This window comes from Pogoniulus pusillus, chromosome 7 (genome assembly GCF_015220805.1).
Source record: "Pogoniulus pusillus isolate bPogPus1 chromosome 7, bPogPus1.pri, whole genome shotgun sequence".
Taxonomy (NCBI): Eukaryota; Metazoa; Chordata; class Aves; order Piciformes; family Lybiidae; genus Pogoniulus; species Pogoniulus pusillus.
In genome coordinates, this window is record NC_087270.1 from 1,204,182 (window position 1) to 1,219,058 (window position 14,877).

The following is a 14,877-nucleotide window of genomic DNA, read 5'->3' on the forward strand; positions in this document are numbered from 1 at the left end:
TGCTGGTGAAGTTGAGTACCAAATAAAGTAAAAGTGAAAAAAAGCTTAATAAGGGAATTTTCTATAGGAAGAGGAATTAAACTGTTGAAATATTTTCTTGGTAGGCATGAAACTCTCCTCCTCACATCAGCCTGCAAAGCAAAGGCAGAGTGAAGCATGTGTTTCTGACTTTGTTTTTAAGTGATGTGGCTGTGTGGCCCAGCACTGGCAGGGATTGTTTGGGTTTAGCAGTGAGTTGTCAGTTTGTAACTGAGCATTTCATAATGACTGATCTCCTCTTACAGACTGCCATAAACTCACAGCAAGGGAATGGGCTCGAACCACTGGGGGCCTTGGGCTAACCCACCAAATGTCTAATTAATGCCTGCTGTCAGCTGCCGAAATGTCACTTACAGATATTCTTTCTTCACAGCCACTGTTTTAATGATGAAGACTATGCACAGATGTCACTTTGTTCCTGGGTTAACGTCGTGGTTGGTAAAATGACTAGCATCAATCGCAATGCCAAATACGTGGTGGTGTCCGAGGAGAAAAAGGTGCCATACGACTACCTTGTTCTCTGCACAGGGCAGAAATACCAGGTAAGGTCACGTGGAGAGTGAAAGACAGAATAATATATTCAGTTCTTACAGGGACCAGTATTTCTGTGATAGGGACAGCAGTTAGAGTTGTCCTTAGCAAGCATATAACCAGAAAGTTTGCAGCTGTCCTGTGTAGCTGATTGCAGGATTTGGAGGAGCTGAGAGGTTTTGCAAAGGTTTCTACTAACAAAGTCACTGCTAAGTATCAAATTCAAACAAAGCTGCAGTATTTTTGCTACCATGACCATTAAACCTGTGGAAGATAGGCCCAACTGACATGTGGCCCCAGCCACAAGAGACTGAACTCCAGCTGATCTAGCACCATTTGACCTAGTTTGGGCAATGGAGAGAATTCCTTATCAAAGTAGTTACTCCTCTCACATGATGACCATGCTTAGGCACCTCTGTGGTGCTTGCTGTATGTTATTGTAGCACTTCTTGTGTTTCCAGAGAGATTGAAGCAGACCTTCAGTTACATGTGAATTGAAGCCCACCTCCAGCCCTTCAGGCTCAACTTCAACTCAGGCATCCCTGGCAAGATTAATCTGTTCTTATGTATCACCATGTGGCCTTCAAGCTCTGTAAACCAAGTGTTTGTCTTTTGTGTAGCCCTGATGCCTGCAGTGATTTTGCCTTCCTGACTGGGTTTGGAAAGGAACAGCAAGTCAATGCAGTTTGACTTTGTGCTAGTTTGAAGCTCGCCAGAATGTTTTGGTGAGAAGGATTAGATCACAGGCTGTGAAAGAGAAACAAGGGTGATGTCTACTCCACTCACAGGCTTGCTGAGATGTATAAGAGCAAGAATCTGAACACAGATAGGGAGTTGCTCTTTGCCTGAGCGCTGGGCTGCATTTTTCTAACCTCACCCTCCGTCTCTCTGATTAATCGACTTTGCCTCTAACCCCCCTGTCCACCCCTCCATTCTTCCTTGGGGCACAAGGCAATGTCTGCAGTAAAGTAGGGGAGTAGGAGAAGGTGGAAGGGTGGTTGAGAGCCCCTCCTGGGGACTCAGGTTTCTGGGAGGGGAGTTGTGTTTCTGTATTACCTTCTACCTTGTTTATCTCTGTACATAACTGTATCTACTGTAACTATCTGCTTGTATGTTGTGCTAGCTGTAAATATAAAAGCTTCATTCAAATTTCCAGAGCCAGCTGAGTCTAGTCTGGGTGACTTCCAAAGTGGGGGGGGGGGGGGGAAGGGGGGACGGGACAGGTAACATCTAAACCACCACATCTCTTATTTTGGCACCCATCGTGGGGCAAATTAATTTTGAATGATTGTTAATTAACTCGGGAAGCAGAATGAAGCTAATGAAGCTATTTTACGTAGGGGGGGCTATTGTGTGGCCTATATTCTACTTTCTTGATTATAATTGGGTTAAGGCACAAATTGGTTACTTGTTATTTAATCTAATTTTGAAGAAGATAAAAATCAAAAATGACATCAATTTTCTGGAGTTGTGAAGATTTCATCCTTGGCTATGTAGGATTTAACATCGCTGAGTCTTTTACCAGTAACATTACAGGAAATGTTTCTTCTTCTGCTTTGTCCACAGCTTTAATGAGGGTAATTTTGCTTATGACCCAGGCACCTAACCCTTGCTCTGAATTTTATTCATGTGAGAATGTGGTGTTTCTTTTGTGAGTGATCTTAGGTCTTACAATTTTTTATTTCATATTAATTTTGGCATTATGTAAGAGAAATTTGGGTGTGATGCCTTTAAGAAGCCAAAAGAAAAGGAGAGTTTCCCAGACAAACAATAAACAGAGTGAGATAAGCAGGAGTCCAAATCTAAACAATGTTAGCTTGGGGGGAGAGCAAGGGGGGGCCATCAGTACACCTCCTCCCCTAGATTCTGGGAAAGCGGCCAATGTCCCAGCCAATAACAATAACATGGCAAAAAGCCCAGAAACACAAATAACTACTCAAACTTCAGATGTTACTTCAACTAATCCAACTAAATAAATCCTCAGGCAGCAAAAATCCCTAGCCCTAAGGCAGATTTAAACTCACAGCCCTCAGGCCAGATCCCCAATGATTCAAACCCACCAGCAGACTTGTCAAAGTCTGTCTCTGCGCAGGCCATCTTGGCTGCTGCCAAAGCCCGAGCTGAGATACAGCACTTGACAAAGAGTGATTCAAAAGAGGATTCAGGAGAGGGGACCTCTGGTGAGCAAGAGGAGGAAGAGGAGACATATAGTCTGCAATATTTGGCCAACATGCTTAGATCTCAGTACTCTGACGAGAGGAGCACTGTGAGGTTGGCTGCCAAGAAAGAGGAAGGTTCTGATGAGTTTAAGAGTGCTCTTAGGAAATTTCTGTTTCTAGGCCAGGGACAACCAGAACAAGAAGAGGAAGAGGAGAAGGATGACATCCAGGACTCCAACGATCCCCTCAGAGAGGTCAGGGAAGTTAGAAAGGAATACTCAAGGGAATCAGGAGAGCAGTTCCTGAGCTGGCTGGTGAGATGCCGTAGCATTGGTGCTAATGCCCTGCAGGTAGGAGACAAGTCTGCCAAGCAGCTGGGACCATTCACCAAGGACAGTGGATTGGACAAATACCTGGCAAGTCCTCTTGGTAAGGTTAGCTTGTGGACACGCCTTCTATTGACTGTGGCTATGAGATATCCTTCCCAAGATGATCTGCCATGGGTGGCCAAGAAGTGGAACACCATTGAGCAGGGAATTAAGCTTCTGAAGGAGTTTGCTGTGAAGGAAGTGCTTTATGGAGATCATGGCACACATGAGCCTGATGACATTCCTCTTGGAACAGGTCTCATGAAGAAGCTTATCAAGCTTGCTCCTTCATCCTATGCTAACATCTTGGCTAGCAGGTTTCTGTCAAGGAGTGATAATGGAAAGCCGTTCACTGTGGGTAAATTCACTGACCAGCTCAGGCAGGTAGAGGACAGCTTGTCACATTCTGCCATAGTCTCTGACATAAAAACTCTAGCTGCAGAGCTGAAAGAGGGCATTGAGAATGGCATCACGAACAGCATGAGAGAACAGAAGTAGGATCTTAAAGCCTCCATTTCCAATTTGGTAAAGGATACCATCCCTGCATCATCTGCATGACTTCATCAATCGCGTTCATCACTGTGGATACTTCTGCGTGACCAGTATGGTGAGAACATGAACAAATGGGATGGTAAAACTACTGCAGCTCTTTCAAAGAGACTCAGGGAACTGCAGAGTGGCAGAAACAGAGGCAGCAATGCCAGGAAAGTAGCTGTCACTTCTGCAGCTCCCGAGAGCAACTGCAATCATTCCAACAATTGCAGTTTCTCTCACAACACCAATCATTGTGTACACCTCACATGCCATGTTCAGCATTAGGGGTGCCCTGCCTCCAGCCAGGAGGAGGAAAGGGATAGTGAAGAGAATCGAATCCATTGGAATGTATTCATTAGGTGGCCTGGCAGTTCAAGAGTTCGGAAATACAGGGCTTTAGCTGACACAGGTGCTCAGTGTACTGTACTGCGATCAAATGGCAAAGGGACAGAGTCTATCACTATTTCTGCAATCACTGGTGGATCTCAAGAGTTAACTAAGATACAGGCTGAGATAAGTTTAACTGGTAAAGAGTGGAAGACACATACTATTGTAACTGGTCCTGATGCGCCTTGCATTCTGGGAATTGACTTTTTGAGGCAAGGTTGTTTCAAAGATCCTAAGGGTCACAGATGGGCTTTTGGAATAGCATCTGTAGAGATTGAGGATGGTAAATTGAAGTTGTCCATTAGACCTGAACTGTCAGATGAATCTGCAGTTGTGGGACATCATGACATAGAGGATCTGGAGCTGCCAACTGCAACTCAAACTGTGCACCACAGGCAGTACAGAACTAACCGTGACTCTTTGTTGCCCATTCATCAGCTGATTCGTCAACTGGAGAGTCAGGCTGTCATCGAGAAAGCTCATTCACCTTTCAACAGTCCCATCTGGCCTGTGCGTAAACCTAATGGCAATTGGAGACTGACAGTTGATTTTCGTGCCCTCAACGAGGTGACTCCACCCATGAGTGCAGCTGTGCCGGACGTGCTAGAACTCCAGTACGAGCTGGAATCGAAGGAGGCTAAATGGTATGCAACCATAGACATTGCTAATGCTTTCTTCTCTATTCCCATAGCAAAGGAGTGCAGGCCTCAGTTTGCATTCACCTGGAGAGGAATCCAGTACCAGTTCAACTGTTTGGCTCAGGGGTGGAAGCACAGCTCAACCATCTGTCACTCAGTCATCCACAATGCACTGGAGAAAGGTAAAGCTCCAGAGCACATCCAGTACATAGACGACATCATTGTGTGGGGCCAAACTGCTGAGGAAGTCTTTGAGAAAGGTAACAAAATCATTGACATTCTGCTGCAAGCAGGTTTTGCCATTAAGAGAGACAAGGTCAAAGGACCTGCCAGAGAAATTCAGTTTCTGGGAGTGCAGTGGCAGGATGGTCGCCGTTACGTTCCTCAGGATGTGATCAACAAAGTCTCCACCATGGCAGTTCCCACCCATAAGAAGGACACTCTCTCTTTCTTGGGTGCAGTGGGATTTTGGAGACTACACATTCCTGGATTCAGTCAAACTGTCAAACCTCTGCATGATGTGACTCGTAAGAGGAACAATTTTGAGTGGGGACCTGAACAACAAGCAGCCTTTGATCAGATCAAGTGAGAAGTAGTCCATGCAGTGGGCTTGGGACCTGTGCGATCTGGTCCAGGCATTAAAAACATTCTGTACACAACTGCCAGTGACAATGTCCAACTTGGAGTCCTTGGCAGAGAGCTCCAAATGAGACATGTGGTTGTCCACTTGGTTTCTCGGGTCATAGCTAGAGAGGTTCAGAGACAAATTACACTGCAACAGAGAAAGAGATACTAGCAGCCTATGAGGGAGTGAAAGCAGCTTCTGAAGTGATTGGAACTGAGTCACAATTGCTTTTAGCTCCTAGACTGCCAGTTCTTAACTGGATGTTCAAAGGCAAAGGTTCATCACCACATCATGCCACAGATGCAACCTGGTCTAAATGGATGGCTTTGATAACCCAATGAGCACGAATGGGTAATCTTGATCGACCTGGTCTGGTGGAGGTGATTACCAACTGGCCAGAAGGCACAGACTGTACCAAACCTCCAGAGGAGAAAATAACTCGTGCTGAGGAAGCTCCTCCCTATGGTGATCTCTCTGATCAGGAGAAGAACTATGCTTTGTTCACAGATGGTTCCTGTTGTCTTGTTGGGAACTAGCAAAGATGGAAGTCAGCAGTCTGGAGTCCTACCAGGAGAGTTACCAATGTGAGAGATGGAGAAGTGGAATCCAGTCAGTTCGCTGAGGTAAAAGCTGTCCAACTTGCTCTTGATGTGGCTGACCATTAAAATTGGCCTATCCTTTACCTCTACACTGACTCATGGATGGTAGCCAATGCTCTGTGGGGTTGGCTGAAGGACTGGAAGAAGCATGGTTGGCAGAGGAAAGGAAAGCCTATTTGGTGTGCTGATCTATGGCAGGACATTGATGCACGGCTGGAGAGAACTCCAGTGAAGGTGCGGCACGCAGACACACACATGCCTAAGAGCAGAGACACTGAGGAACACCAACACAAGCAGCAGGCAGACCAAGCTGCTAAGATTGCTCAAGTTGATACCAACTCTGATCTTGACATTGACCTTGATTGGAAACACCGAGGTGAGCTGTTCTTAGCTCGGTGGGCCCATGACTCATCTGGACATCAAGGCAGAGATGGAACATACCGATGGGCTCGTGATAGGTCAATTGACTTGTCCATGGACGCTATCACCCAAGTCATCTATGACTGTGACACTTGTGCTGCTATTAAGCAGGCTAAGTGAATCAAGCCCTTATGGTATGGTGAGAGATGGTCAAAGTACAAGTATGGAGAAGCCTGGCAGATTGACTACATCACTTTACCTCGATCTCGTTCTGGCAAGCAGTATGTGCTGACGATGGTAGAGGCCAGCACTGGATGGTTGGAAACCTATTCAGTTCCACATGCTACTGCACCTAACACCATTGTTGGTTTGGAGAGACAGATCATGTGGAGACATGGAACTCCAGAGAGAATCGAGTCAGACAATGGCACTCATTTCAAGAACAATCTTGTGAAAAACTGGGCCAAAGAGCATGGCATTGAATGGATCTATCACATACCCTACTATGCACCAGCTTCAGGGAAGATTGAGCGCTACAATGGTTTGCTGAAAACCACCCTAAAAGCCATGGGGGGTGGAACTCTGAAAAACTGGGACAAACATTTAACTCTGACTTGCTACATACATTATGGGAAGTAAGTATGCTGGAGAAGAATGAATGATTAAATAAGCAAGGGAAGACTTACAGAAGAAAATCTAATGCCGTTTATTCTCACTCTGAAGTTCTACAAAAATAAGAAGGAATAATTTTTAACGTCTGGCTTCTGCTTTATTACACAGAGCTGTAGTTTTCCTTTCTGTAAGTTGCCCTCTATTTGGTAAGCAGTCAGATTAATGCCTAGTAAAACATTATTCATTATGATTAAGAGGATTTACTCACTGGGTAAGTAAGATCTTTTGATGTCATGCTTGTCTTTATACAACCAGATAGTCTTTCAGTTGGCCCAACTGACAGTGAGAACATTGTTCAGGATGACTATCACTGGTGCTGTAGAAGTCATAGATGAGATTCCCTTTTTTTTCCTCAGTATCACTGAGATTGAGCTTGTCACTGTAAGGCAGCATTGTGCGATTAACACTTCAGTATGCTAGCAGTCTGTCAGGTTTTAGTCCCCTTCTCTGGGACAAATTCTTATTTCAGAAGGTTGGTTTTTTGCTGATAAGACACGGAGGCAATCTTGCTGCAGAAAGTTTCAGAAGTCACTGAAAGGTCTATATTATTGAAGTTACTGTAGGGATCCTTCAGCTGTGTATTGATGTATTTCTGCAGCTGGTAGTGGACTCTCTTTCACTGGTGCTTTGCCTGAGTTGCGACTTAGTTGTTCTGGCACTGCAGGTTAAGAAGCATGGAATACTTACACACATCTGTGTGTCTGTGTGTGTGATCCGACTACCATGAATTTGTTTTCTCTGTGGCCATGGATGGTTTTGCTACTGCTGAATGTTAGGAAGGGTTAGAATGTAGGAAGAGAGAAGACAGTCAAATCCTGTGTGTCTTTTTTCTTCTTTACTTTGTGTTTGAAACTTAGCAGATCTCCAAGATACATGCTGTGTATTCATCCACTCATTGATTAATTTCTTCCAGGTCCTGTCTCCCACGGGAGCAGACATCAGTAAACTCCCAACTAACAGCGAAGTCCTCAGTAAGTGGCCACAGATGTACACAGGGAAAGTCCCTTCCAATCATTTTACCCTTAATGACGATCAGGATTGCTTAAAGGCACTGCGATGGCTGACGGAGAATGTTGTCAGCTCAGAAGGTAAGTGTTTCCCCAACACATACACTTACAGAAATGTTTTCTAGGCTTATAGTTTCCTTAATTCTATGGTATAATTGATGGCTGATTAAGTCTAACAAAGTCTTTCATCTGCTCTTCTTTGTTTTCCATATTAAACTACAATTTGTTGTCATTTTTGATACACAGCGTATTTAGCTGGGAGAGGCTTGAGAATGATTAATTATCTATAATTATTATATGAAACAAAATAAGTCCCTAATGCAAATCTGGATGAAGTCATTAATTAGCCAATTAAATAATAATTTAATTAGTGGATGTGGGTTTTTTTCTATTGTGTAGAAAAATACCTAGGTTTGAGGCACAATACAAGGAAAACAGGTCTGAATTTGGAAGTGGTTTCTTTCATTCTCTGTCATCTTTGTATTTGGTTGCATCAGCCACAGATACTCACACAGAGGTATTTTCTTTTTAAGCCCTGCAATCACATAGCTGTATTTCCTCATCCTGTTCACCTGTGCATTGTTCATATATTCATTGCTTCATTCTCTAAATGTCTAACGCTGCTGGAAAGATCTGGAGTCATTCAGGCTTCCTAGTTAAAGTTTCAACTACACAGAAAGAGACCAAACACTAAATGAGTTCATATAACATCTGTGTGCAGAGTTCAAAGCAGGAAAGCTCTTTGTTGGAAGTCCCTGTTGGCTGAGTGCAATGACAGGAGTTTTGCTAAAGGTTCAGGTTGTCTGCCTTATTCATAACAGAATGCATAACAGAACATTACATACATAACAATTCATTACATGACAGAACTGGGTGGTTATTTGACGTGGTCCACAGGTCCACAGGTTCTGTGCCCTTCTTGGTGGACCTTTATGGCATTTCTCAATGGAAGTTTCTTTATCATCCTCCAAGTCTTGCTGTGATGAGGACAAGAGACAAGAAACATCATAATGTTTCCACTCACATTTTCCTCCAACAGCTTCCTGGCCCTGGCATGTAAATTGAGCCTCTTTAGCAGCCTCTTGCCTGGTTCCCAGCTGACACCTGGCCCTGCTTACACAGCTTTGCATGATGTCCAGCCGATGGGCACAGCTGCACTTGTACAGACAGATGAAGTGGTTAATTTTCCTTGTTGCTGCTACTTGTCTTCCATGTAAATTGGTGCAGTGCCCAGTCCTGGAATGCGCTCTGGTATACCTGTGCAGAAACGTGGCCTGCCAGCTAGCCACTGGCCGAGGTACCCAGGAGGATCACTCTTCAGGCCAGCAGCAGGGTTACAGCTCCTCATCTGCTTTGGGATTGTATTAATCACAGTTTTATTAATGCTGCTGACTAGTTGCAGTGTAAAGCTGAAGATCTTAGATGCTATCCTGTCTTCAGTTACAAGCTAAACTGCCAGCCTCCAAGGAGGGTCCAGAGTGATTCATTGGAGGGTGGGCTGCCTATGGAGCCAATTCCCTTCTGTTACTCTTTCCACTTCAAGTCCTCTGCTGCTGCCTCTGGAGATACAAGCTAAAGAGCTCCCAGCTGGGGAAGTCTATCTTCACCTACCCATCTCTGTTTCTGCCGTTCCTCACTCTGATTCTTTTTCCAGCCCTATTTTTACAAACATTCTCTCAGACTTGATCACAGCTGCATCCAAGGTTCCTGCCCTTTCTAAAAATCAGTGCACTTCTGAGCCCCTCACCACTTTTGGAGACAGGTTAAGAGGCTCACAAAGCTGCAGAGGCGAGGCTCCTGAGGACCTCAGCACCTGATCTGCAAGTCTGTCAGCTCTCTGCAGACCATGCTACCACTCTACTAGGATGAGCAAAGTTTTATGTTTGTGCTGACCTTTCAACTCTGAATTTCTCCAGATCCTAGCTTTGCCTTCCATAAACAGCAGCACTGCACAACAGACTTACAGAATCAGGATGGTTTAGGTTGGAAGAGACCTCAAAGATCATCCAGTTCCAACCCCCACTGTAGGCAGAGACACATCCCACTCAAGGCCTCATCCAACCTGGCCTTGAACATCTCCAGGGAGGGAAAATCAACAACCTCCCTGGGCAATCTGTGCCAGTGTCTTGCCACCCTCCCTGGAAAGAACTTCTCCCTAACATCCAGTTTAAATCTCCCCTCTTCCAGCTTAAACCCATTACCCCTGGTCCTGTCATTACAAGACCTTGTAAATAGTCCCTCCAGCCTTCCTGCAGGCCCCCTTCAGATGCTGGAAAGCCACTACGAGGTCTCATCATATCTTCATTGGTTGTCAGATTCCTGCTAGCCTGCTTTTTAAACTGTTAGAATTCAAACGATTACAGGATTAGCTTCTCTTTAAAGGAAGTGAAGGGGGTAGCAAAGCTGTTGTCTGCTGATTGTTGTGATTGCATGGAAACAGGCATTGCATCCTCCTACTCAGATACTTCTCAGCTTATACTTGGTCTTTTCTCCATACAACTTTTTTCTGCTTGTGCTCCTTTCCCTCAGCCATTTGCCTTGTTTATTAGGAGTAATCTGGAGCCTGCTGTTCTGAGCCCCACTCTCCTGCTGCACCACTGGATGAGCCTTTCCAGGGTCCCATGTAACCAGCCCAGAGATGAGGACAGGGACTTGCTCCCACCAGCACCCAGCATGATGGGTACATGGGCTACCTGGCCCAGGGAGAAAAGCCTAAGATGAGGGAGGGCAAATATGCCTTTGAGACCACCTGTAGTTCTGGAGGGTTTTTAAAGGGAAGTGTTAATCACTAAGCTTCCCAGTGTGAGACCTATTAGCCTAATTGGATGAAATCTTCCTTTGGTGGCACTGATTTTGAGAGTAGCTCTTAATTAAGAGTTAAGGTAGGGGTTTTAATTGCTTCCCTTCCCTGTGAGCACTGGGTACTACTTCATGCTGAATGAAATCAGTGGATGCTTTTTGGGGGATGTTAGCAGGACAGGATCAGGCTGGGTGTGCAGGCTCAGGAGGCACTGCATGCAGGCTGCAGTGAAAGCAGTGGCTGTGCCACCAACGATGGGCAGCAGCCTGGTCGCTGGAGCCTTCCTCAGAATCACAGGTTGTAAGGGACCTCTGGAGATTATCTAATCCAGCTGGATCATCTAATTCCTCCTGAGGCTCCTCCTTGCCAAAGCTGATGGAGAAGCTGGCTGGCACTCAGTAGCAAGAGTTGCTGGAGGAACCTGTGGAGAAGTAGTGAGTCGCTGCTGCTGGCTCCTGCAGCGTGGTCCCCAAGCTGGGTCATGCTGGTGGCTTCAGAAGGGCCTCCTGCTGCTGGGGTCTGGGGAGTGAGGCAAGCCTCAGCCTCAACCACCGCACTTCTCTGATGAATCCCAGCCACCTAATGCATGTAACCTATTACAGCTCTAATTGTGACTAATTGAAATTCATCTCCTATTAGCTCTATATTGCCACGAAAATAAAAAGTAGGCTGGGGAGAGGAGTAAGGAACAAAACTGCTTTAATGGCCCCAAATGGAGCAATTATTTTTTCTCTTTACTTAAACATAGTTTACTGCCTTATTAAAAGCATGTTTGTAGGAATACTATTGTATTAAAATTCCACTGCATGAATCACCACCCAGAGCCACCGATGCTACAGCTAATACTGGTTTTCTCCTCTTGCTTTTGCAAACTAGGAAGATGCAGGTCACAGTGGGGTCACTGAAATCTTGTGCTTCTGCTTGTGGGAAATGAATGAGCCTGCTCTGCAGCAGAATGCTGACATTCTAGTAATAAATGTTAAAACTACTGTAAGGTTCTTTATTTATGGCTGCTTTTTTCCCAAGGAAGGTTATTATGTTTACTCACAGATAGATACATTTTCCTGTAGTTAAAAGCGTCCTGAAGAACTGCTATCTGTCCAGTGAACATAATTCCAGCCCATAATGAATATTTGTAGTTCCTAGACTACTAGCACAGTAATGTAAAAAGCCACTAATATTGTAATAAGCAGAAACTGTAAAGTGTTGATTTACAAGGGATCAGTAAAGAAGCACTGCTTTCCCTCATCTAATGCACTTGTATTTAATATTACAATACAGAACAGGAATGTTAATTTTCCTTCAGAAAGGCAGGGCTCGAGTCTGATCTCCTGTATACCAAAATGCCAACATATAATGCAATAACTGCAGTGTCCTCTGAAGAAGGTAGTGCTACCGAGGGCTGAGTGTTACCTAGCTGCCCAAATGTGCTTGTAAAGAGCAAGTGTAAAGCGTGGCTAGACCATGCCTTTCATAGGTTCACAGAACGGTTTGGTTTGGAAGAGACCTTGAAGATCACATAGTTCCAACCCCTCTGCCATGGACAGGGACACCTTCCACTAGCACAGCTTGCTCAAAGTCTTCTCCAAACTGACCTTGAACACCTCTAGGGAAGGGGCATCCACAAATTCCTTGGACAACCAGTGTCCCCCCGCCCTCACTGTAAAGAATTTCTTTCTAATCTCCAGTCTAAATCTGCCCTCCTCAAGCTTCAATCCATTCCCTGTCATCCCTTCTCTACAAGCCCTTGTAAAAAGTTCCTCCTCAGCTTTCTCATACCCCACTTCAGGTGCTAGAAGGCTGCTATAAGGTCTCCCCAGAGCCTTCTCTTCTCCAGGCTGAACAATCCAAATTCTTTCAGTCTGTCTTCATAGGAGAACTGCTCCTCTAGACCCGCTCCAGCAAGTCTGCATCCATCTTGTGTTGGGGATTCCATAGCTGGATGCAGTACTCCACTAGGTCTCACATTCTGAGCATGTGTAACGATGGGGCAATTCTTTTCCCTGGCAGTTGTGAAGAGATGCATTTATTTGGCAGCTACAAGTAGCCAAGTTGATACAGACAGAGACAATGTTTTGTAGACAAAAGGGAATAATGGAACATCTGCTAAAATTTTGTCTCATTAATATTCCTAGGAGCTAGGGCCTGTGAATGCTGTGTTTGGTATTTGTCTGTGTCTCATGCAGTAAAACATGGTGCAATTAATTTAGTCTATGAAATAATAAAATTTAGATTGTAGAAGATGCTGCTGCTTGCAGTGAGACATAAATGCCAATGCCAAGACAAACGTGCAAGTTAGCTGCACAAGGCACTCTCCTACCTCCTTGTTGTGCTTACTGCAGAACCATGTAGGAGAACAAACACTGCCCAGGGTCAAGATATCAATCTGGATGTGTTGGGAATGCAACTGTTTTCCAAACCGTGACTGCAGTTACTGCTCCAGAGCTTGTGGGGAGCCAGTGCCAGCTGGCGTTTTTGTCTCCAGGCCCTTCACCAGCTTTGTTGCCCTTCTCTGGACACACTCCAGTGCTTCGATGTCTTTCTTTCAGTCAGGGGCCCGAAACTAAATCCAGTGAAGGACACTCACTCCCCTGGAAGGTGTGAGAGATGGGTTTGAATCAGAGCTCAGTTGCCCCAGAGGGTGGGAACGTGGGGCTGAATTAAGCAGTGGTTTCTGCTCCGGTGGCAGTGCCCTGTAAAAGGTGCAGCAGCATCCAAAGGCTGTTCTCATACCAGCTGCTAAGGAACATCTGCCTCAAGCCTCCTGATTTCTAGGCAGCCTGCAGGGCTGAGGGATGGCTGATGTGGTTGGATTTGGGGTGTCCTCTGAGGTGCACTGGAGGGAGGCATCTGTGTTCAAAGAGCAGTGCAGAGCAGCCAGCCACTCCCACCAGCACCCAGGCCACCAGTGCTGCTCCACGGGGCACTCATGAGTCATTTCAGTAGGAAGGAAGCAGCAGGCTCAGGGGTAGGGCTACAGGGGTGGCCCTGTTGTCTGGAGATTCAGCTTTGGTAGCAGCACTGATGGCCTCATATATTGCACAAGAGCTTGTTTTCCAGAAGCTGGCATTTCCATATTTTGGGAGGAAGTGGATTGTTCTGCATGATATACCTAATTTGCTCCTGTCTCTCCATACCCCCCACTGTAAGTCCTTTGAATAAGCAAAATTGAGAAGAGAGGAGAGAACAAAATTAAAACGAGGCACCTTTTTTTCCCCTAGAGGGTTTTCAATCAAAATAATTTCAAATTTTGGCTCAGAATGAATGTCATACCTCTGTTAAGTACTTGCCTACTTTATGGGATGTTATGAACAGATTCTTCACTAAATTATCTTAGCTACTGTTGCTAGGTAACATTGTTTGCTTCATAGCATCAGAGAAATAAGAGGGTCAAAGCAAGCAATTTTGTGTTATTAACATCTGAGTTATACTAATAAGGTTTTCATTGTACATCTTAGAATTTTCTCCTCCCCCTTTTTTTTCCCCTTTCCCATAGGGAACATCATTGTCTACGGGAATACAATTGACATTTACACCACGGTAGAAACCCTCTTATCTCTTGGCATTAATGGTTCTCGCATACATCTGGTTCAGCCTCCACTCGGCTCCAGCCTTACTTGCCTTAACAACAGGGAAATCGAAAGTGCCGTTCAGGAAGCACTGTCAGAGGCTGGCGTGGCCGTGTATGGTGACAGCATCCTGGCAGAGTGGAGCTCAGGCGAGGACCCAGGCCTGATCACACAGGCTGCCTTCACCACCCCTGCGAAACCATTCCAATTGCAGTGCTCAGTAAGTGTCTACTCGCTTTGTACTTCCTTCTGCTTGCTTTTGCAGACAAAGTCCATCAGATCTAGGTGCTCCCCTCACTGGTTTGTCCCTTTTCCCATGGTGTCTTAAGAGGCTGACCATCCACTTGCTAGTCTAAATGACTGGGGTTTTAAAATAACCAAACCAAAGCCCTGTTAATGCCCTGGCTGGTTTAGATTAGAATGTATTCAACTCACCTGACTCACACATAGTCGTTCAATGCTGAGTAACAAATACTTGTAATTCACTTTCTAACTAATTCCAGAAATCCTTTTATTGTTTAAATGTGTGCAGTGACTCCTGTCTAGAGTTGTGTGATTTAAGTCATAACAGAAGCAAAAAATGCTAGGA

The 14,877-nt window shown here is 45.1% G+C and overlaps 1 protein-coding gene across 6 annotated transcripts in view; it reads left to right on the forward strand.

Moving 5' to 3' along the window:
• Positions 1–14,877, forward strand: part of CFAP61 (cilia and flagella associated protein 61) — a 164,788-nt gene that overhangs the window by 100,031 nt on the left and 49,880 nt on the right. For all 6 annotated transcript variants that reach the window (XM_064145703.1, XM_064145702.1, XM_064145705.1 and 3 more), the window contains 3 exons: positions 413–581; positions 7,826–8,000; positions 14,216–14,508. In XM_064145703.1, coding sequence (XP_064001773.1) covers positions 413–581; positions 7,826–8,000; positions 14,216–14,508 — 637 coding nt within the window. The remainder of the gene's footprint in view (positions 1–412; positions 582–7,825; positions 8,001–14,215; positions 14,509–14,877) is intronic.